The sequence below is a fragment of the Pongo abelii genome, chromosome 5 (genome assembly GCF_028885655.2).
Source record: "Pongo abelii isolate AG06213 chromosome 5, NHGRI_mPonAbe1-v2.0_pri, whole genome shotgun sequence".
NCBI lineage: Eukaryota > Metazoa > Chordata > Mammalia > Primates > Hominidae > Pongo > Pongo abelii.
This window is the reverse complement of record NC_071990.2, coordinates 76,496,989-76,521,913: the sequence shown is the minus strand read 5'-3', so window position 1 is coordinate 76,521,913 and position 24,925 is coordinate 76,496,989. Positions and strand designations below refer to the sequence as shown.

The window sequence follows — 24,925 nt, the reverse complement described above, 5'->3', positions numbered from 1 at the left end:
TCTGTCACACCTTCTGAAGTTGTGGAATGACAGAGAGGCAACCCTTGTAAATCCACAGGGGCTACTAAAAAGTGTTTGTTTTGGTTCTTTTTGTTACAGATGATTGGAGCAAAGGCTTTGATATATTTTTCAGTCTACAACTAAATTACTTGACCTCTCTGGATCTGTTACCTCTTCCATAAAAGGAGGCAGGTCTATCACTAACATCATATTAATTGGCTGACTGATTGATTCAATAAATATTTATTCTACTGATCCAAGTACTCTTAAGCTACTTCAGGTAAAAAAAAAAAAAAACCAATGATCTACATATTTGGATCCCCTGAGAACCATAGCAATAACCTGTGAATGAAAATGTCTTTTAATAAATATCCAATTAATAAAGCTCTACAAACAATACCATTATTCTTGCCTGTGGATTGCTATTCTTTAAGTGTTGACAACCACCACTGATTTTCCACTTAAGATGTTCTTTCCTTGGTTGCTTGCAAAACAAAATGGTTCACAAGAATGACCTATGAAAAGTCATTAAAGAAGCAGAATGAACGTAACAATAGAATGCCTTTGTGTGGCCCTGTGCTCCTACACGCACTGTTTTGTTTCTTCCTCATATTTTCACCTTCCTCTGAGAGGGTGCCATCTCCCCAACTTTACAACTAAGAAAACTCAGTATTCTCTTAACATACACGGATTAGAGTAACTTCCTTTTCTCAATGAGTTCCCATAACTCATAATACGTGAGTTAACTCAACTGTGTTACCACAATTAGGAATGATATTAAAATTGAATCAAATGTGAAAATGTTCTGTCCTCTCATTTTAAATATTTTATGCCTGCTGCCTTTGCAAAGCATATGCTATGGAAAGAACTGGTATTAAGAAAAGATTAGTTCTTTATATATAGTGGTTTAAACTTCTAATTTTAAATCTCAGTTAAAATGACTGATTAAAATATGAGTGAATTTACTTTTGACTTCCACAGTTTTAACCTGGCATGCATGGGCTTGACTGTGAACATGGTAAAGCAGCTGCATGAACATCATTTAGACACCATTCCTGCTGTTTCCTTTAAAAGGCTGACAGGGTCCTAAGTTTCTCCAGCAAAGGGGCGTCTGTGTGTATGTGCATCTACCATACGTAGGTTCCTGTAAGTCTATCTGAATTAGGGCAGTTGCCCTGCTGGCCAAAATTAACTCAGGAAACTATTTTAGATAGATAAGTTCTAGGACAGCTGTGTGACATGATTAGAAACATTATGGCTTAAGATTAACTATAATTGTATTAACTATTAGAGTCAAAAACTAAAGACTTATAACAACGCCTTGCTGTGATACGTTTCTTACAAATTTCTTAAAACATTAGATTCTCTCATTTAAATATGTTTAACTCTTTAATTTTCCATCTAGTGCCTATTAATGTATCTAAAAGATACACAAAACTATTTCTGAAAAATGTACTAAAGAGACACGTCATTAAAAACCAATTTGGCTACTAACTTTTGTTCAAGAATTTTACTCACTACTGGTTAGGAAAAAAGCTTATCATTCACTATCCTACACAAATAAAAACACCAGTTAAAGGCGAGAGATGGAAGAGAGAGAATAGGTCATTTATTTCAGTAGCTACACCTTCTGTTACCAATCACAGAGATGAAATGACCCAAGGGTGGGTGAATCTATGCAGTAATACAGCCTTCAAAAGATAATCACATTTGCATTCTCAATTAATAGCACAGACACGACCATTTAATTTAACTTGACAATCATTTGCATGTATCATAATAAATAAATATTTCTATACTAAGACATGAGAAAAGCAATTCTGAAGACAGTGTCTGTGGCTCACAAACACTAGTCAGCTGGGAAATACTTCCCTAACTGAGGTAATCTTTCTAGGGAAAAAAGAAATCACTGAAATTTCATTTCAAAGGTTAGGGTCTCTAAAAACTGGAGAAAAAAGCAGTACAGAGAATAATTTTACTTTATAATTTTATTCTAAAATACAACAAGACTCCTTAGAATTATGTCAGCATAACTCCTTGATGTATTTTTGTCTTTAAATTCCAAATGTGAAAGTCATAAATATTAGGCTTAAAGCTGACATTTGAATCAATACTAACAGCACACAAGGAAAACATTTTAAAATTATCAGTTATGTAAAACAAGCACTTACTAAATACAAGGACTTCTGAATTACAAAGCTTATGAAACAGGTCTACAATTACCAAAACGTCAACGGCCAAAAAAGACACTAGGAATTTCTTAAAAAGAAAGATGTTGGAAGCAGAACGCTTACTAAATCAATGAAACAACTTGGACAAGATTCTGATACAAAAATCACTATTGAGATGAAGTTGAAAGAATATTTGAATTCAGTCCAGTTAAGCCACTATGCCACCTAAAACCTAAAAACTTATCTCAAAACTTTTAGGCATTTAAACAATCTGACTTTCCTTTATTTTTCCACGGAATATAAAAAGAATATTCTGACAGCAACACACATTGTGCTAGCAAAGAAAAGCAAATCTGTGCTGGATACTATTAGTACCTCTTATCACAGAATATATCAAATACATTAAGGCTCTTTCTAGAATTCTAGAACTTAGAAGTGTTTCATTCAAACTAAGACACTGCAAAGGAGGAAAAAAATAGATTTTCCACCTTTAATGGAAATTCCCAAAAATGTCTGAAAATGTCTATAAAGTACACAGCTTTTCAGACCAAAACATTAGTGCCTGGATCATTTTAAGTGGTTTAGTTATTATAAGACTGTAAGCTCATGTTTTATTACTCCAGTTATACAGTACTGTGCCATCCTTAAAAAGTAGTTTGAATTTTGAAAAAAGTTCTCTTTTCCTAGAGAACAATTATGATAGATGTAAGGTAGTCTTCTGGCAAAGGATGAGAAACATCAGAATGTGTCCAAGTGTAATAGAGAATAATGAGAGTTCTGGGAATTACAGCAGGATACAGAAAAATAATTTTTAGGTCCAAAATTTGTTACCGTAATTAACCTTAAACAAATTCACCAAAAGCCATGATTAATAAAATCTGTTCACTTTATAGAAGTAACTCTAACATGATTATGGAATGGTCAAATCTGGGGGCACACACCCTACCTAAGTACCATGGCAAAGGCTCCCAGCTACAAGGCTGGTGTGCAACATCTACTTTAACAGATTCTGCAGCATGGCTGTTGCATAGGTGGGCCGAGCCTGTCTGCTCTCAATCGCATTCTGAAGGTACTGGATGCCTCCACAGCGTTCCCAGATTTCTTCAAATTGTCTTGGCAAGATCTCAGCACCACGCTTCCGAGTCAGGCCAGTCTCCTCAAGATTCAGCTCACACATCTCCATGTCATCCTTACCTGTATTCATGAGACATCAGAAAATTACCATCTCTCTCTTCAGGACCATTTCTTACCAGTTGTATGCCTGAAATACCTATTAATTCTCATAGATTTGAAAACTTCCTAAGACTTTTTCTCTAAGATGGAAATCTGCTTAATAAAATCACCAGAAACAATTAAAATTTGTCCCCCATCAAGGACCCTTTCAATATTAATAAACACTGCTATTGATCAAACAAGTTATCAGAGTTAATAAAAATGCTACATTTCCTCAAGCCACTACAAATCAATGGATATGATGAAACACAAATGGAAAGGTTTTTAGGATACAAGTTTCTATGTGCTAAGAACATAATTTAATCCAAGCAATTTCACATTATAAATTGAGTTAATCCTCACTGAACTGGAAATGTGATTTAACCACAAGACTCCATCCCTCAACCCTGAAATTTAATAAATTATTATATTATACATTAGAATGTTTCATTCAGAGAGTTTATGATCTTTTTTGTTTTATAATTTGTTTTTCATGTGAATCATACACACCAGCCACAAGTAGGATGGGTGGCTTGTCAGGATGGAGTTCCATTTGCCGGGCAATCCATGGTCCATCAAAATGGGCATACCACCAGCCTTTTTTCTTACTCTGAGGATCTTTGTACTGGTCGGCAGGGCGGATGAATGGGATGCGGAAGAAGCGTTGCTGTCGGTTCATTTCAATCTCCTGCTGCCTGGCAGGAATCTGAGCTGCTGGGTTCTGCTGAGCTATTACACAGAACAAGGAAAGTTATACCAGCAGCTCAAGGGAAAAGAAAAGAGCCTTTAATCCTAAAATATACCTCAATAATTTTTTAAAAAGAAGAAAAGTCCCTAATAGTAAATTTAAAACAAAATGCAAATATTTATTGCCTATAAATTAATAAAATGCAGAGTGTTACTTCTTAGAATTGTCTTTTCCTTAAGATGTTTCTTAGCATTGCAAACACACACACACACACACACACACCACCACCACCACCACTACCAGCAACAAACCCCTGTCAGATTCCCACAAATCACTGTAACAGTAACCTAAAATAAACTCACATGGCAGGAAAACAAACTACTATTATTTAGTAGATTTATATTCTTCCTCCAAAGAGTTCAAATTTGTAGAGTAACTTTTATTCGACTATTTATGATAGAACAAAATAAACAGTAATTTCAAAAATCTGAAGGATGTAGACATTTGTCAGTTTAATCACTATTTCCACAAAAAGTAGAAGCCATATAAAAATTTTTTCTTTTGCCAACAAATTTTAGGATTTAAAATGACCACAATGACATAGATATTAACAACATTAAGACAACCATAGGACAACAAAAAAAAAAACCTTATAACAGTAAGCATAAACTTTCCCTTAAAGATATTTACTTACTCTGAAATCAGATTTCTCTTAGAATAAAATCCAATGAAGTAAGTGTAAAGTTTGTAACATTTGATTCTCCTTGCCAAAAGAAAAGAAAAATCCTTGCTTTTCTACTAGTACTGGGCATTTCATTCATATCAATCTTTCATTCCTAGCTCAATTTTCATTACTTAACAATTAGGTTTTTATTTTATCTGCAAATGTAAACATTTCCCTGGGGCAATGACTTTACATCTTTAGCAGCATAATTTTGGTTAGCCCATTTAATCTGTTTTATACTCACAGAACTTCAAAAGTGGAACAACCATTTACAGCAGCTCAATTAAGAGTCTCACTATGAAAATCTAAGTGTGTCAAAGAAATATTGTAAAATGTACATATGATATAAAGCCAAGAACAGCCACATGGCTTTTGTAAGAATTTGTAAATACTGAAAGGATGAAAATACTCTTATTCTACTTTTTACACCAAGAAATAGCAAAAGCTTTATAGCAGTTGAATTTATTTCTTTGCAAACCAGAGAAAGCAAAAAGCAGTTAGCAAAGCTATATATGCCTATGAAAGAACGAGAGGCCCGGTTTTGTTAGTTAACTTGAAAAGCTGCATCACATATTAACAGACATCTGCTTATCTATTCTTTTGCTCCTGTTTTCCCAGAGCTACTTACCATTCAGTGTTTCTACTTTTAAGTTTTTAAAACTCCCTACATTGTGGAAAATGTACTAATTCAAAACTAAGAATTTAAAAACCTTCCCTCCATCTAAAGTAGTGAATTAGAATTTAATGTCCAGTTTACAGGAAATTTACCATGATACTGATAGTCATTCATTAATTAACCTACTTTTTAATTTGAAGTAAGTCTCCTGTAAGTTAAGATACTGGATAAAATTCAGAAACTAAATAGAAAGTCTTTGATAGCTTTTCTTACTAACAGGAGAACTGAAATTTTGTTGGGGAAGACTAGAAACGAATACTTATCTGGAAAAACACAAAGATCCAGACGTTAAAAGCGTGAAACTAATATTCTAAATAACTTTCCTTCACATTCAATTGTGTAATCTTCAAATACAGCCCTATAAATTATAAGAAGCACTTCAAAACATCAGGTCCAACCAGTTGGCAACATTATATCCCAATCATTACTGCCCAACTAATTCTACAAGAGATTTACTGTGCACTAAGGTGACTCAAAGCTTTTAAATTATCAAAGAATGTGTATCGTAAGAAGCTATAAACGTAACAGAATAATCTCTTCCTATTTAAGGATGTATCATGATTAAACCTGTATATACTATCACATTATCTATAAAACTAAAATACCTTTGGCAGAAATGCAGACACCATCAGTGTTTGAAAACACAGTGACCAAAAACCAGCACCTAAAAGTTAGTCTTTATTCTAAAAGGTCAGCTGCTATGTTAAGAGTTTTGCTACAATAAGAATTGTATATACTCTCAGTTTAAAATGCTAGTCATTTTCTTAATGCAAGTAATTTGATAAAACATTAATTTCATTAGATTTTTTGTAATAATATACATATTGGAGTGATCCAAATAAAGCATCATCTCAAATTAAAATATATCTTAGTATGGATATAACAACTTTAACACACTACAATTCCACTTAAAATTGTAGCAAAACAACTTTTAATAGAAGTTAGTACTTTGTAAAGTATTTTAACCCATCTTCCAGTTAGCTCATGAGTTACCACCCATTGACTTACGTGAATTGTTCAAAAATGGTGCAAAATCTGTGAACAAATATTTTATGTTGAAGAAAAGATAAAAATGCCAAAACTGTTAAATCAGCATTTTTCTAATTTATAAAGCCTTCTCATCAATTGAGGTGGTGACTGAAAAGTAAATATCCTATCCACAAGCCAAATATTCTCAGAATTACCTAAAAGCAGGTGCTGCTTTCTGATTTTTTTAAAAGGCTATTTTCACTGATTAGGCTTAGGAAATTCTGATTGAAGCACATATAAAGAGGACCAAAATTAAAAAATCATACTTCATTTGTGACTTTTGGAACACATATCCAAACAAAAACCTAATACAATGACTTAATAGACATTATAGTACCTTTCATACATTACTAGAATTTTCATAGAAAATAATGAGAATTCATCAAAAAAAATTATATACATTACAGGAGTAAAAACATTACTACTTTTTGGTAACAGTATGTTTTGCTTTCTCTAAACTGTCTACATCTTAAACTCATGCCATTTTTATTTTATAAAGTATAAAATAAAACTACTTTCCAAAATCATTGTTTTAAACAATTAATTACTATAAATATTTACTAGATGATTTGTCACTGACCAAAAAATTATTTCTAAAAAATCTCCCTCTGCAGTAAATGAGATGAAAGCATGCTCATCCAGGACTGTACCAGGAAGAGGGTCTGAGGCTCCTTACGCATTATTTTAAGAGTTTACCATTAGCTGTCAATGTATTACTCTTTAAGTTAACAATATGAAGCTACATTTTTGTTAATCATAAGTTGTCATCATTTTATTTTCTCACATTAATGAATTTTCCTTCTAAATATTAGACTATACAGCACTTCCTTTTAAAGGGTGTTTAGCTGCCACATGAGGAAATCATTTAAGTATAGAATTTTCTCAATTGAGCTTCTTGGTGCTCTTTAACCTTTGCTTTTAGCTATGTTCCTGTGTCAAGATGAATTTTGTATGAGAAAGAACATAAAGAGAAAAAGAAAAGCAAAAAAAAGTGCTTTTCAGAGCAGAAGTTACATTTGATAAAATATATCCTGAAAATGACTCATAATCAAGTTCTCTGAAGGCTTAATATGTATGTGTGGGGTTGTGTTCACATAAATTCCTAAATTTGTTCATAAACCTTGATAGAACCCTTAGGAAGCTTTCCTAATCTACTCCTTTGTTTTCCCAAATAATATACTACAACAAACAGAAACAGTAGTTGAACCAGCAAGGTGAGCCACGTATTATTTGCATCTTTTTTGGGTAAAGCTAGATGAATAAGGTATCAAAGTTTGAGTCACAAATACAATAAATATGTGTACATTAATTTAAAATGTGTGTGCCAAATATTACAACATGAACCTCTTTTTGTTTTAAGAGGTGTGATCACTCAGATGTATTAATTTTGAAATACAATATAATGAAAGTCTGTCAAGCTAAAGTTAGTAATTATAACATTTACAGCTAAAAAGAACAGCCCACTGTCATTTTTTGCAAAACAAAGGTAATCTGTGGTCAGAACTCAGTACACAGACAGTGAACAGCTAATGTAATCATTTTGTTGTGTTTAATTAGAAGAGGAAAAATATGAAACTGGAGAAGAAAGTGGTGTCACAATATTTAGTGGGGCTTCCACCTGCTACTTCTTGGTTACAAGTGATCTCCCACTGCCCTTGCATAGTCCTATATTCTGACTGCCACCGCTTGAGCAATAACTGGCACTAATATTACCCTTACTAATAATAATATTGCCCTCACTCAATCTATTCTTTGCAACAACTTAGAAACACTAAAATTCCACTATCAAATTGACTTTATTTAAACACTGCTTTTATTTACTTGGAAGGTAGTGAGGAAAGCAAAATATAACCAAGAACTCATTTTTTAAGTCAACTTGGGTCCTGCATTGCTAAGCTATACTATCAACTGTTGGGAATATACCGCTTAGGGGAAAAAAACACAAAAAATATTGAATCTGCTGTCACCTTGATGTTAACCAGAATTAAGCTAATAAATTGTGCCAATTTAAACATAGTAAGTCCAATTATTGCTTTAAAGATTGAAATTACAACTCACATATCACACGTATTCTCAGTTAATGTTAAAGCTCATGCATGCTTTTACTAGGTTATATCTCTTCTACTCTACTTTCCAATTTCAAGTATACACCTTGGCCTTTTGCATAACAAAGTAACAAAATCCATGTTCAGGATTCCAATCAAAAAATCAAATCTTGATCTAGGCAAAACTCTAGTCTGAAGCAAGGTAATATTTCTCACTTTTATATATTTGCAGTATTGTAAAATAATGTTTCCAGTAAAATTATTTTTGAAACAAAGGAATTAGAGTGTAAATGGACAATGCATGAATCAATTCCTTTCTTTTTCCAGGCTATAACCCTATTCTGGGAGCAACAGAAAAGTACTTATACCTACATATAAAAAAGATAACAATATTGGGTATTTCAGGGAACTATTTCTAAAAACTGAGCTACATTGAATTTTAAAAATTAGAAAAAGGGGTGGGAGCAGTAGGTCATGCCTATAATCCTAGCACTTTGGAAGGCCAAGGCAGGAGGATTGCTTGAGCCCAGCAGTTTGAGACCAGCCTGGATAAAATGGCAAGACCTCATCTCTATTTATTTAAAAAATAAAATTATAGAAAATTTAAAAATAAAAACTAACCATCATCCTTTTTAGCAACTCAGTTTCATATGTAAAATTCATTTCACATGTAAAGTAAAAGATGCATGGCAATCCTGACATTTTCACATTTAACCTTGTGAGTGTGTGCACGTGTGTGTGTGTGTGAAAATTATGCATGCACACCCTCTTCAGACAAGAAAATTCTTGTCTCAATTATAGTAAATTCAATATATCTTAATAAGTGTGAGTTTAAAGACATACTCATAAAAATAATGCTATAAAAGATAGGCCATCAAGGCTGTATTAGGTTCGATGGCTCACAGTTCTAAAATAGGAGAAAATTTATATGGGACATTTTACCCATGTCTTAAGTACAGATACATGCAGTTATATACATATATTTTAAAACGTTCAAAAGTACAGATTTGTTTTTACCATAATCAGTAACAGACTTTGGAGCACGTTGCTCTGTTTCAGTATTTCTCTTCTTGTTCTTAGATTTCCAAGCATGATACACTTTTAGTCTCCTATGAAATTCTTCTCTGCAAGCTGCCAGGAGCTCAATATCTATTGATTACATTGAGCAAAAAAAAAAAAAAAATTGACATGTTAATTTATTCATCTAACATAATGATATAATTATTCTGTGGCATAAGGAGATTTTTTTATTTTTAAATTAATGGTACAAAATCAAAAGTAAGCTAATTATTCATAAAGATAAGCATTTTATAATATTATTGTTCAAATTTACAGATCATTTCCTTACACAGTATTACTGCCTTGTATATCATTTGCTCCACAGAAGAACTCTGAACTAAACAGGACTTTTATATGAAGGAATTGAATCAGAAATGTTAAGCAACTTGTCGAAGGCAACAAGTCTTGACGATAGAATAAAAAGTCAGTGTGATAAAATACAAACTAGATTTACAAGCAAGACATTTTTTATAATTATGCAGATATACTCAATGGAGGAAAATATAATGAGAAATTATGTACAATTATGATACTTTTGTTTCTAGTCATAGTTTTCTGAATTCCTCGTTCCTACTCATAGTTTTCTGAATTCAAACACTGTGATTTAAATAAGAACATAACTATGTGGGATCCTCTGGATATAGTATTTTACTCTAATTGTTCTGTGGGAAGAAAAATAGCCTTAAAAAGAAAGCACTGCATTGCCATTTGTTACTGTGCATTCATGGACCAAAATATTCAGATAATATAGGTATTATATATACATACACACACACACACACACACACACACCTCACCCCAATCTAGGTATTTATCACCTATCACTATGAACATTTTCTATTTTTGATCTTCTCCAAATACTTACCACAAGAAGTATTGATGGTATCACGTAGTTCTGCATATTTCCATTTACTAAGATCATATTTCTTAGTACCAGCAGCTGCTTTGGTGGCTTGTACAGCAGGACCTCTGTAATTATTACACATTTTTGCACGTTTAAACCAGAAACATGAAGAAAACATTGACTAAAGAGGCAAGAAAGCATGCATAAGTTTGAAAACTGGAAACAGCTACTAGAAAAACATAATTTTTGTTTCTTTGACAGATGAGATTAAGAATGGCATACTAAAAGATGGCCAAATAAATTAAAAATTTCCAGCATGCCACTTGATAGTCACATTAGATTTTAAATCCAAACTTTTGATTCTAATATTCTAGTTCCACAAACTTCCCCCAGACTTCAGTTTCAATGTTTTTACTAATATATATACGAACATTTAAAGTTTAAAAATATACTGACATATATTCCTCAAAATCAAGAAAGAAATCCTCAACACACTTGAAAGATCATTAAAAGCATATTAAAGTTTTGTTTATGAGCAATGAGGCTGCACAGTGCGATCACCTGGAGAGACTGTGGAAAGCTACAGACGGCCAAACGCCATTCACACACAGTGGCTCAGAATATCCCTGGGCCTCTGGATGTTTACAGAGTACATAGGTAAGTAGCCAAACCTGCAACCCACTGCATTAGAGTCATTTAAGTTGGCTAAAAGAAGGGATGGAATCTGGAAACTCTTACTTTTCAGGCTTCACTGCTTTAAGAACACTTAGAAAAGTTCTATAAGCAGACAAAAACCACACCCTCATAAGTAATAAGAAAACTAGTAAATTCAAGAGGTTTTAGCTCATGAGGTAAAAACAGAGATTTCAAAGGGCACAAGTGCTGTATCATGACCCATTTAGTAGCACGTATGGGGAAATAGGAAAGAAATAAAATCCAAAGCACTCAATAAAATGAAATAAATTCAACTTTTTCAAAACAGTGCTACGCAGTGCTTTAAGGCCTCCTTTTTTGGTTTTGTTTTTTGTTTTTTGGGGGGTTTTTTTTTTTTTTTTTTTTGAGAAGAGGTCTGGCTCTTTCACCCAGGCTGGAGTGCAGTGGTACAATCTTGGCTCACTGCAACCTCCACCACCCGGGCTCAAGCAATTCTCCCACCTCAGCCTCCTAAATAGCCGGGACTACAGGCACCCACCAACAAGCCGGGCTAATTTTTATAATTTTTGTAGAGATGGGGTGTTGCCATGTTGCCCAGGCTGGTCTCAAACTCCTGAGCTCAAGTGATCTGCCCACCTCAGCCTCCCAAAGTGCTGGGATTACAGTACAGGCGTGAGCCACCACACCTGGCCTTTAAGACTTTTATGCATGTAATTTGAGATCATTAATCAGAAAATATGGGAAAAATTTCTTTTCTGTAATAATAAACTTATTTTTCAGCAAAAGATTACACTTGCAAATAGCAGACACTCAGAATAAGCTGCAAGACTTTAAGATCAATGTAACAAGGGAAGAGTTTAAATACATCACATTTCAAGACATGAAAAGAAGGTGGCACAAAATATTAAAATAACTAAGTATTAAAGAACAAAAGTATTGCTTCTTAAGTATCACACAAGGAAATTCTCCATTATCATCTACTACCTAAAATATACTTCCTCTTAAAGAGGGTTGATCAAGATATAATACCTGAAAATAAACATGTATTTTCTCAGTCTTTTACATTTTGAAAGATAACAGCCATCCTGGCAAGCAGTGAAGACACATACTTAATTGAAAAATGATGTCTGAGAATATGTTACTTTCTTCCTGAAGTAAAGGAAATTATTCTTTCAATATTAAGCTGAACAATGAAATAAATAGGGTGCCCTTGCTTCTTTAAAAGGCCTGTGTATGCTTTCATTCTAGAAAATAAAAAATAGCATACTTCATCCTACATATTTAAAATTGTTTGACATAGTGATTGTTAGTTACATATAAGACTAGCTAAAGAATAATGTGTGGCCATTAGTCCTTCCTGTATTTTTATGATTAAAATCAGTTTTAGCTTTGTTGCAGAATCTATACTTTTCATAAGTGGTCTAAGTGGCAATTTTCCATGTAGCTTTTTGGTCACCTGACTTCAAACTATACTACAAGGCTACAGTAACCAAAACAGCATGGTACTGGTACCAAAACAGAGATATAGACCAATGCAACAAAACAGAGCCCTCAGAAATAATGCCGCATATCTACAACTATCTGATCTTTGACAAACCTGAGAAAAACAAGAAATGGGGAAAGGATTCCCTATTTAATAAATGGTGCTGGGAAAACTGGCTAGCCATATGTAGAAAGCTCAAACTGGATCCCTTCCTTACACCTTATACAAAAATTAATTCAAGATGGATTAAAGACTTAAGCATTAGACCTAAAACCATAAAAACCCTAGAAGAAAACCTAGGCAATACCATTCAGGACATAGGCATGGGCAAGGACTTCATGTCTACAACACCAAAAGCAATGGCAACAAAAGCCAAAATTGACAAATGGTACCTAATTAAACTCAAGAGCTTCTGCACAGCAAAAGAAACTACCATCAGAGTGAACAGGCAACCTACAAAATGGGAGAAAATTTTCGCAACCTACTCATCTGACAAAGGGCTAATATCCAGAGTCTACAATGAACTCCAACAAATTTACAAGAAAAAAACAAACAACCCCATCAAAAAGTGGGCAAAGGACATGAACAGACACTTCTCAAAAGAAGACATTTATGCAGTCAAAAAACACATGAAAAAATGCTCACCATCACTGGCCATTAGAGAAATGCAAATCAAAACCACAATGAGATACCATCTCACACCAGTTAGAATGGTGATCATTAAAAAGTCAGGAAACAACAGGTGCTGGAGAGGATGTGGAGAAATAGGAACACTTTTACACTGTTGGTGGGACTGTAAACTAGTTCAACCATTGTGGATGTCAGTGTGGCAATTCCTCAGGGATCTAGAACTAGAAATATCATTTGACCCAGCAATCCCATTAGTGGGTATACACCCAGTGGATTATAAATCATGCTGCTCTAAAGACACATGCACACGTATGTTTATTGCAGCACTATTCACAACAGCGAAGACTTGGAACCAACCCAAATGTCCAACAACGATAGAGTGGATTAAGAAAATGTGGCACACATACACCATGGAATACTATGCAGCCATAAAAAATGATGAGTTCATGTCCTTTGTAGGGACATGGATGAAACTGGAAACCATCATTCTCAGCAAACTGTCGCAAGGACAAAAAACCAAACACCGCATGTTCTCACTCATAGGTGGGAACTGAACAACGAGAACACATGGACACAGGAAGAGGAACATCACACTCTGGGGACTGTTGTGGGGTGGGGGGAGGGGGGAGGGATAGCATTTGGAGATATACCTAATGCTAAATGACGAGTTAATGGGTGCAGCACACCAACACGGCACATGTATACATATGTAACAAACCTGCACATTGTGCACATGTACCCTAAAACTTAAAGTATAATAATAATAAAATAAAATAAAAATGGCCAGCTGTGTATCAGCAAGCTCTCTCATTTCCTTAACAATAAATTATGCTTTTACATTTATTCAAATATTCTTTGTCTTTTCTACATCCCTAAACTACCAATCAATAAACAAAAAAAAAATTCCTTTTATTTTTAAGCTGTTCTGGGAGTCTTTTCTAGGAGGGCAGCTGAAAATTATTATGTTTTGTTTTTGTTGTTTTCTTTTGAAAGAAGAGGTAAATTGACATAATATACAGTTTTACAGATTGTCAGAATGTATACAAGGTATTAGAATGTATGTAAAATGTGTTTTGATACTTTTAAAAATTACATTAAATTCAAATGATTATTGCTTAAAATATGGTTTTAATATCCCTAACTTTTCATTCCTATTACCTCAAACAAAAGTACATCTACTAAAAAACATAGCATCCAAAGAAGTACATCAATGCAACACATTCAAATGTTTCCCCACCCCCATCTCCAGAGTTACTAAAATAGTAAATGGGTAATTCGCTGATTATTCAGACTTGCTATAAAGACAATCATGTAAAGAATACAATAGTAGCAAACTGATTTTTAAGTGTTAATATATTAACACTTTTAATTACCTTTGTAACTTCAAAATTAAGAATTAAAATGTTAGTGAATCATATCCATTTATAAAAGTAATGGACCAGATCCTGCTGGTGGCTCAATTTACACCAGTGGTTTTCAACATGTGCCATAGTGCAGAGCCCCTCAAGAGCCATGCTCTTCCTCTACCTCCTCTTCAACAACACACAGTGATGCCCAAATTAGGGGCAGCACCACCCCAGGGAGAGTTGCAAAATACTCATTTTGTCATGATGAGGGGAAGAAGTCCCCTACTGAGACTGAGTTGGTGGAGGCCAGAGATAAGCAGTAGAGTTCCACTGCCAAGGAAACTGTCCCATTCAAAATGCCAATGGTATCCCGATGACTTTGAAGGAATACTGGTTTTTAACTTTTTCTTTGTTGGGTGGGGTGAGGGAAAAGTGATATTTCTTGTACAGAAAGAAATATCACTTTACAAAGAAAGAGTAGGCTATTCATGTAACAGGTTCTGGTCCAAATAATCAAAAGTAATTTAAAAATATGATTTTGAGGTGAACACTTATTTCCCCCAATTACACTGCACTAACCTACTCAAAAATTCTGACATGTCTTTGGCCATTTGTTCCCTACAAGAAAAATGATAATACAATATGGTTACAAAAAAGGCATACTACATAAATTAATTAAAAGATCTGAAAATATAATTAAAATATATATTTTCAATATTATTTAACAACTGTTCATAACTGTTTTACTTTGTTAATGCCTATAATATACTATTCAACAAATCTAGCCATAACACACAGAAAAATTTTTGTTTAAATCCAATTCAAGTTATTTGAATGTCTCTCCATTTTTGCAGTAGCAACTTTTAGATAAAATCTCAGGAAAGCTTTTATGGTATTCTTTTCCATATAGAATACAAATAACATGGTCTAAGTCCATACAGGAAACTTGGCAAGATATAGATTCCATGAGGATTTTTGCACCAGAGTTGCTTAGTAAATATTACTTAGATAAGGCACAATGGTGAAAACCACAAGCTGATGTATTTGACAGTCTCAGAGTTTTAAAAAGAATCTGATGTATTCAAAGCTCTAAAAATTCCAAATCAAAGCATGCTTTTAAGAAAAAGAATATCAAAACAGGGACTAATGAAAGATCTGAGGCATTCTGATTTTCCAGTGATAAACATTTGCCAAAGGCAAAAAACTTATTTTGCTTTTGTTACCCAGGAGAGTGTAACTTTTCTCAAAATTTGTTTAATTCTTTAAAACGGAATGAAGTTTCATAGTGTTCATCAATACTTCTTTAACTTATTTCCCTGCTATTTGCTCTTTTCCTTCATAATTATTTTCTCATTCATTCTACTCATCAAACTCTAGTAACCTCAAACCCTTCCAAATCAGTAAAATCATAAGAAAAGAAGATGGGTGTATTTGCTTCCAGGTGCAATTTCCTGAATGCCTGCCAAGAGCTGGGACCCTGACTAAAGGAGTAGAAGACTCCTGTATTCCTCTTTTCTGGTAATGAACACTGTCTACAATTATGTACGGATGGAGGTCTATGAAAGCACAGTCAGAGAACAAGATATCTTTCAAAGCTGACAGTGAAGAACAGCAAAAACAAAATATAACACAAATACAATCTAATAAAAATTATCTTTTGAGCAATACATTTAGCAATCTCTCTTCACGCTAGAAGTTTCTCAGAATCCTCTCACTTTCAAATGCAGATTTTGATAAGTATGTTTAATTCTATTATCACTCCACCTCAAGGTTTTTGTCTCAGGATTCAAGAGCATCTGTTTTTACCATCTTTTCCTCCTAAAGCTTCCTCCATTTCTTTTCCCATGGTAGGTTTTAAGGGAGTCCATGGACTTTTAAATCTCGTTACCACTGGGTCTGTTGATCACACAGGTGTTTTTCTGTGTGCTCTGACACTACAATGGATGGCAGTCTCTACTGATGCATTATCCTCCCTGACCCTGCATCAAGATACACCTGACCTAGACCAATACACTGCAACAAATTCGCCAGACAGAAATGGTTCCTGCACCCAGGTGCTTTCTTCCTTCTGATTTTACCAAACTATATGCAAATACAATTTCACCTTAGACATTGATTGCGTGCTTATTTAATTCAAGCTCAAATGGTAACTATAAAGCAGTTGTGGCAATGGAGGGCAAGAGTGCCCACTCAAAGATATTTTCAAAATTTGGGGCAGTATTGTGGTAACAACGATGTGTGAGTATACTTCTGGCATCTGCTGAAGTAAGGGGAAAGGAATGCCAAATGTCCTACCCAAGGAAGAACTGCTCCATGCCCCATTTAACTTTAACATGTCTGTGAGACATATAGAGGTGAAAAACACATACAAACACATATTTTACATGTAAACAAAGTTTTACATGTAAACAACGTATTTTTTGCATGCCTTTAATATTCACAGAATTTGTCTAGGGCTTACGCAAATACTGTGTAATTGAGAGAATATTGTACTTGGCTCTGTTCAGAACTTCACAAAGGATTGTTCACAATTTCATGGCACGTGAATGCCCAACACAACATTCCTACATCAATTTGTATTTGTAGCTACAGCATTCGTGGTGATTCTATACATAAGCAAAAACATCTGATCGCTTATCATGTCTTCTACTGCAGTTATGCACAAGCACTTTCATATTAAATACATGTTTTATTATAAATGACTATCCTTGTATTTCTCCTTTACATATATTGTTTGGAGAGTTGTTTACATAGGTTGCATCATTTATTAAAAAATTGTTATTGGGACTGGAGCCTGATAGAGAATCCTCATCATAAATGTTAAGTAGCAGTCCTTAAAGTTGTTAAAATAAAGATTTTATACATATTCCAAAATCCTTATATGTAGTATACATAACATACCTACAAAATATGTTTTATATTTTATATAAACAAAATTTATATTCCAAATGTTACCTGGATTCTTTGTGGGTAGATTTTCATATGAAAAAGATACATTAGCACCAAAGTTAGCATTACATATACAATTTCAGATGATGAATTATTTTAGATATAGCAGAATGAACTATCATATATACTGAAAATCAAATATTTTATTATTATTTATGCCTCCACACCTGCCTCTATAAAGAAGTAAGGTAAAGGGCAGTTAAAAAAAATACATAAAACAGGCCAGGCACGGTGACTCATGCCTGTAATCCCAGCACTTTGGGAGGCCGAGGCGGGTGGATCACGAGGTCAAGAGATTGAGACCATCCTGGCCAATATGGTGAAACCCCGTCTCTATTAAAAATACAAAATTTAGCCGAGTGTGGCGGTGCGTGCCTGTAGTCCCAGCTACTTGGGAGGCTGAGGCAGGAGAATCGCTTGAACCCGAGAGGCAGAGGTTGTGGTGACCCGAGATGACACCACTGAACTCTAGCCTGGGCAACAAGAGCGAAACTCTGTCTCAAAAAAAAAAAAAAAAAAAACATAAAACAAAATAGGTGTTACATTATAGTTTAAACAGACAATACAAAGAAGGAAACCAAATCATGAGCTACTGTGATTGAGCACCAAACAAGAGCATTAAACATTTTTCCTAGACAAGAAAAATATGAAAAAGGTTATCTCATTACCTTTCAATAGAAGAAAATAATTTAAAATTTACTCCAATGAGAAAACTACTCCCAAAAAGGATCTACAACCTATTTTTAAAAACGTAAAGGTAAGTGACATACGGTGTCATTTTGGGTCTTGTTCCATCATTTCTGTGAAAAGAATATATTTTAGTTAATATCGTAACCAATTGTGAACTGTGAAAATCTGGATTGTGCAAATTTGTGTTTCAATTACTTTACTCATTGATTTTAAAAACTCAATTATTTCTAATCAACACGAGATCACTCAGAATTCTAATATATTTTTAAGTATTCATTAAAAATGATTGGAAAATAAGGCATGCAGTGAAAATTAAAGAGCAAATACATTACATCTAGATTAGAAAAGTCATATATTGTGAGGTTTGTTTTTAATAGAATCTGGATATTATTTTACAATTTTAGGTAATTTGAAACCATCTCTTTGCATCAAGGATCATATGTGTAACTGATTAAAATTATATTGTTACATCGAAAACAATTCTTACTTAGAAGTTACTGGATAGGAATCCAAGCTGGAAAAGTAACTTAAAATTGCTTATTGAAGCAGGATCCATCTATAATATATATATTTTTTAACACAGCATAGAACCCAACAACATCATGCTGTAGATTAAGAACAGTTTACTTAGTTCTTACTCATAAATTTGTTAGAGAAAAAATTCAGTGCTTAAAAGGTAAAATAAACATTCAAAAACATTTAGCTATAGCCCATGGAGTAAGATTAAACTATCAAACATGCGATATCTGTATAGAATATCATTCATAATGAAGTGCTAATGCTTGTAGTTCCGAGTATAAAATAACCACGACATCCAGAAGGGAAGGAGCTCATGAGGACCTGAGGGTCAGGGAAAGCTTCCTGGAGAGCTGACAGAAAGGATTTGAAGGGCATTCCTCATACCATACCTAGGCCTGAACCACATAACTAAAACTAGCTCTTCTGCCTTTCAAGTCATAAGGGTTTGAATATCTCCTCATTACTTAATATGGTCCCATTACCTAGCTAATTCTGCTTAATTTAAATTACAGGTAACTTGTTTATGTTAAAGGTCCTAAACGATCCACTCTTTCTCAGCGACTACTCAACCTGGAAGACATGTACCTTTCTGAAGATGGGAAGGGGTCCACATATGAGCCAGTATCTTGTATACAGTATATGGAATGGCACTGGATATCGCTTAATATTTCAAGTGCATAAACATAAAGCTTGATGATGAGTACCAATAATGACTCCATTAACAAGTCCCTTAGAAATTGACTTCTGCCATAATAAAATCAACTGTCAACTGCAGTACTTCCTCACAGACATCAGGGATAGCAGCTGTAAGAGTTTGGTTCGTTTAAGAACCTGCCCTAGGCAGCTAGTCAGTTACACATAAAGACTCCCAATCATTCTGATGTAACACAGGTGGAAGGAACAGAACAGCAGCTGAGCTGAGTTTGCATTTATAAAAGCCCTATCTGGGCTAAAATATTTTAATTATAGTGAAATCTTAATAAAGAGCCCAAATATTGGACTCAAACCCAAGAGCTTAATAATTATAACATCTTTTGTTCATATAGCCATATTCAGTTCATTTACAGAATAATGTACTTTCATATACAAGCAGTCCCAGAGCTCCCCAATACAATCACATACTATTTGGTTGGTGCAAAAGTTATTGCAGTTTTCCCAGTGGCAAAAACCGCAATTACTTTCGCACCAACCTAATAGAAAAAGCGTGAAGGCAACTCAATATGCCTTTTTCCTTGCCCGTCTTTTGTTTTTTTTTTTTTTGCCAAATATTCCATTATATTGCAATTTGATCCTTTCACAAGGAAACATCACGGAAACATCGCCATCTAGTGGTTGTACTCTATATTTTGTCATAAACTGCTTTTAAGTTCGGTGTCTATGTGCCTCTCAGTATATATACAACATATATATACCTACATACAAAGGAACCTCACAAATTAGTTTTGTTATTATAATCAAAATAATTAATGCTTCTACATACTAAATTTTTTAAACTGAATCTATTAAACCTTTCTGCAACTTTTAATAAGAGCTTCCACATTCCTACACACTCCACTATAGTGGAGTGCTTAGAGATAATTCAGAAACCCAAGAAGCCAAAATATGTCAATGAATTTAACCCTCCCTTCTTGGAAAGGGAAACTCATTTATTCTGAGGCATTGCAGAGTACATTTCTCATTTCAACTGACAGGATATTTAATACATTAAATTTTTTTGCATTAGAAAAATCTCAACTACAAATACATTACACTGCATTATATAACACAGTCACTTATTTCGATGCCAGTGTTTGATGACAGGTATTTACAAATTAGGTGTCTACCTAATATACTATACTCTTAAACAATTTCAGGGTAAAGGTTGATATGTTTTCTTAACAGAGTACTCATTAGTGAAATTTTAGTCTTATTTGTCAACAGTTTAATAATATGATGAAAAATCAATTATCTCATTCACTTGAGTATGAAAGTCGATAACAAATAATTTTAAAATTATTTTAGCTCAAACATATCAGGGCCTTCAGAATATTATTTTCTCCTATTCCCTTTTGCATGGAAATGAGAGGCAGAGAGGTAGAGAAAGCAAAGGAGAGAGCGCTATACCCCACCCAGGGGCCCCAGTACCTCCGCAGCGCCAGGTCGGCCTGGGCCTCATCACTGATGAGCTCGGCTTCACTCTGGGCAATCCTCAGGGCCAGCTCCCGGTCCCTGCGCTCCTGCTCCAGAACTGCTTGCTGTTGGGATTCCTCCTCCCTCTGTCGGGCCAGCTGCGCCTCCACTTCAGCCTGACAAGGGCAGAAAGCTATTTCACCAAGAGTTCTTCACTTGTTTACTTGATCACTCCCCTTATTACTTAAAATAAAGGGAAAGCATAACTGCCCCCCTACAAGTTCTTTACTAAGGAATTGCTTAAGCACAGATCTCTTCAGTCTCTATTTTCTTCTCTATTATGATTAATGCTTCAAACACATCCCCATTTTGCCTCTTTCCCAAGACCAAGAGAAGGTAGAAGAACCACAGCTCCATAATTCTATGACTATAAATATTAGTGTCCCAAACATCACAAGAGTATCTTAGGCATCCCATTAACAGTAACACCTAGAGAGCAGATGTCAGGAATTTAAAGTTTTGGTTATGCTTAGGATATATTATGAAAGCCATGACAAACAGAAACTCAAATACATGAGCAATTTATTCTCAACATGGGACTTTTTAAAAACTAGGGGTGGAGAGAGACTCTTAATCCTAATTTATTAATTCCAGTATCTACAAAGTTATATGATATTTTAAAACTTCACATTTTAAGTGAATTTTCATTTGACTTTCCCCAGGTATAAAAACAATTATTAACATTTATTGATCTACACAGTGTTCAAAATGCTTTAACATGTATTAACTGTCAAATGCTTGCAACTGTTATCTATCCACATTCTACAGAGAGAAAACTGTGACCCATAGTTACTCACTATAATGTGTACAATGTCACAATTTCTGTCAGTGACTGATCTTGAATTTGAACCCACTTCCCTAGCTCCAAAGTCCATTCCCATAACCACTTCAAAAACTGGCCTTTGGTCTCTAGGATAAACTAGTGACAGCTTATCTAGCAAATCAAGATCTCATTTTCACTTATTTTGTAGGTTCCATTTTATTTTATTTTATTTTATTTTATTTTTTTTTTTGAAATGGAGTCTTGCTCTGTTGCCCAGGCTGGAGTGCGGTGGCGCCACCTTGGCTCACTGCAAGCTCTGCCTCCTGGGTTCACATCATTCTCCTGCCTCAACCTCCCAATTAGCTGGGACTACAGGTGCCCACCACCATACCCGGCTAATTTGTTTTTGTATTTTTAGTAAAGATGGGATTTCACTGTGTTAGCCAGGATGGTCTCAATCTCCTGACCTTGTGATCTGCCCGCCTCGGCCTCCCAAAGAGCTGGGATTACAGGCATGAGCCACCACACCCGGCCTGTAGGTTCCATTTTAATAGAAATTCAATCCAGTAAGTACATACTTGAATGCGTTTTTCATCATCTTCCCTTTTCTTTCTCTCTTCTTCTTCTTGTTTTCTCTTTGCTTCCATCTCAAGTTTCCTAATAAAAAATAGAAAACTCTTCAAAAATTTAACAGAAAATATGGAATCCTTCAGAAGGCAATTTAACTATTATTTAATAATAAACAAAGGTAACAGATTGGGAATGCAAATTAACCTCCTGGCCACATACATCAACTTATTTTGAATAAAATAAAATTTAACTCTATTGACAATAATTCTTAAATAAAACAAATATAATTATATTCTATAACTTTTAACATCTCTAGATGAATGTGGTTACAAAGCCTGGCTGTAAGGTCCTGATTAAAGGTGCTTCCCTCTACTCCCTCTCCAAGTCAACAACTCATCCATCCTCTCTACCCTATCATGGCAATCTTTCAAAATGTTATCAGTTTTAGAAGTGCAGGAAAGTAGAAATGTCATTTATCTAGCTTAGAAAACAATAAACACATCATACTTTTAAAAAGAAGAAAATCCTCAGGTGTAAGAGTCTAACTAAAATTCAGATTATAGTTAAAGTTATTATATGTTATCACTACTATAAAATGACCTTATTTTCTCAATTTTCAAACTTATTACAAAACTAGTTCATTAAAATAAGAACACAGTTTTAAGAATTGTCAACCAAGCACCGTGGCTCACGCCTGTAACCCAAGCATTTTGGGAGGCCGAGGCGGGTGGATCCCCTGAGGTCAGGAGTTTGAGACCAGCCTGGCCAACACAGTGAAACCCCGTCTCTACTACAAATACAAAAATTAGCCAGGCGTGGTGGTGCACACCTGTAATCCCAGCTACTCAGGAGGCTGAGGCAGGAAAATCGATTGAACCCGAGAGGCAGAGTGCAGTAAGCCAAGATTGCGCCACTGCACTCCAGCCTGGGCAACAGAGCGAGACCCTGTCACAAAAACAAAACAAAACAAATAATTGTCATTAACCACTGTCAATACCAAGAATTCACTATTTCTTTAAGTCTCTTATTCAAAATAATATAAATGCCTTACATCCGCCTTTCTTCCTCTTCCTTTCTTCGACGTTTTTCATCTTCTTCACGTCTTTTTCTTTCCTTTTCCATTTCTTCTTGAATACGCCTCAGCCTTTCTGCTTCCTCTTCCTGCTGTTTTTTTTTCTGTAATGCACTGAGGAGTTCCTCTGAGCTTTTAACCAGTGCATCATATTCTTTCTGGATTTGTTCCTGCGTCATCATAGTGGACTTTAAAAAATAAAATAAATAGGTACGTAAAAGCTTATTTCTTCTGTTGCACAACAGTGTGAATATACTTAACAATACTGAACTATAAACTGAAAAATAGCTAAGATAAATTTTAATGTTTTTATTTTTTACAATTTAAAATAAAAAACTACTCCAATATGCAAATACAGCAAAAACTAGGTAAGATGGTAAGCAATACATCCGTTATCTTTGCTATACTGTTTGTACATTAAATACTATTCAAAAAATGTTTTATGTTATCTCTGCACACAAGTATTAGACGTCAATTAGACAGGTGTACTGTGCACAAGGTAATATATTGCAGTTAAAAATTATTTCTAGGCCGGGTGTGGTGGGTCACGCCTGTAATCCCAGCCCTTTGGGAGGCCGAGGTGGACAGATCACCTGAGGTGAGGAGTTCGAGACCAGCCTGGCCAATATAGTGAAATCCTGTCTCTTATAAAAATAAAATACAAAAATTAGCTGGGCATGGTGGTACACACCTGTAGTCCCAGCTACTCGGGAGGCTGAGGCAGGAGAATTGCTTGAACCCAGGAGGCAGAGGTTACAGTGAACCGAGATCACGTCACTGCACTCCAGCCTGGGCAATGGAGCAAGACTCTTATCTCAAAAAGAATTATTTCTTAAGTAATGATCAGCTAATTTAGCAAGAGTTTACTACTATTTTAGAATAATGTTCAAATAGTACCTAGAGAATATTTTAAAAATTACTAAATATATCCAAAATTATTGGATGATTTCTAAAATTAGCCTTCAAAAAATGTGGGTGGGTTAATTTTAATTTATAATGACACCACATAAACAAAGATGGCCCTTGACAGATTTATAAAATCAGCTGAGTCTATTTATAGCATTTTCATTTTCCTCCAGATCTTTTTTTTCCTTTCTACCTCCAAGATTGCCATTGTTTACATAAAATATCTGCAGAAAATATAAAACGCTCACTTTTATTTATTATATCCCACATACTTGCACTGACCTATGAAACAGAAAAAGCATTAAAACTCTAAAATATAATGAGAAAAAGATATGAAATGTAATTAAATATGAAATATAATTAACAAGCATATAGAAAAGTCTTCAATTCCACTAGTAATCAAATAAATAAAAATCAAAACAAAAAAAGGGATCCCATTTTTTTCCTACAAAATTGGAGAGGAAATTGCTATTTTCACAAAATTAAGTAAATTACATTACCATATCTATGAAGATAATGTATTAACATGGACAAGTATATAACATAATGGTAGAGATAGAAATTGAAATGTATATTATGATAAGAACTGTAAAAATTTATGCATAAAAGAAAGAGTGTCAGGTAAAGTAAAAACAACTAAAATTATACTGTAAAAATAATAGTAATTAACTGAATTTGTTAATGTGGAGGTATTAAGAGGTTTTTGGTGGTTTCTCCAATTTTTTT

The 24,925-nt window shown here is 34.3% G+C and overlaps 1 protein-coding gene across 9 annotated transcripts in view; it reads right to left on the bottom strand.

Moving 5' to 3' along the window:
• Positions 1-1,587: 1,587 nt before the first annotated feature.
• MYO6 (myosin VI) overlaps positions 1,588-24,925 on the bottom strand; it is a 163,186-nt gene continuing 139,848 nt past the window's right edge. For 4 of the 9 annotated variants that reach the window (XM_054557769.2, XM_054557768.2, XM_054557770.2 and 1 more), the window contains 10 exons: positions 23,273-23,481; positions 22,230-22,308; positions 20,844-21,004; positions 18,281-18,310; positions 15,141-15,179; positions 10,470-10,573; positions 9,563-9,694; positions 6,480-6,506; positions 3,894-4,112; positions 1,588-3,365 (listed from right to left, as the gene is read on the bottom strand). In XM_054557769.2, coding sequence (XP_054413744.1) covers positions 3,166-3,365; positions 3,894-4,112; positions 6,480-6,506; positions 9,563-9,694; positions 10,470-10,573; positions 15,141-15,179; positions 18,281-18,310; positions 20,844-21,004; positions 22,230-22,308; positions 23,273-23,481 — 1,200 coding nt within the window. In that variant the 3' untranslated portion in view covers positions 1,588-3,165. The remainder of the gene's footprint in view (positions 3,366-3,893; positions 4,113-6,479; positions 6,507-9,562; positions 9,695-10,469; positions 10,574-15,140; positions 15,180-18,280; positions 18,311-20,843; positions 21,005-22,229; positions 22,309-23,272; positions 23,482-24,925) is intronic. The other 5 variants (XM_024248381.3, XM_063724875.1, XM_063724876.1 and 2 more) reach the window with 3 other exon arrangements.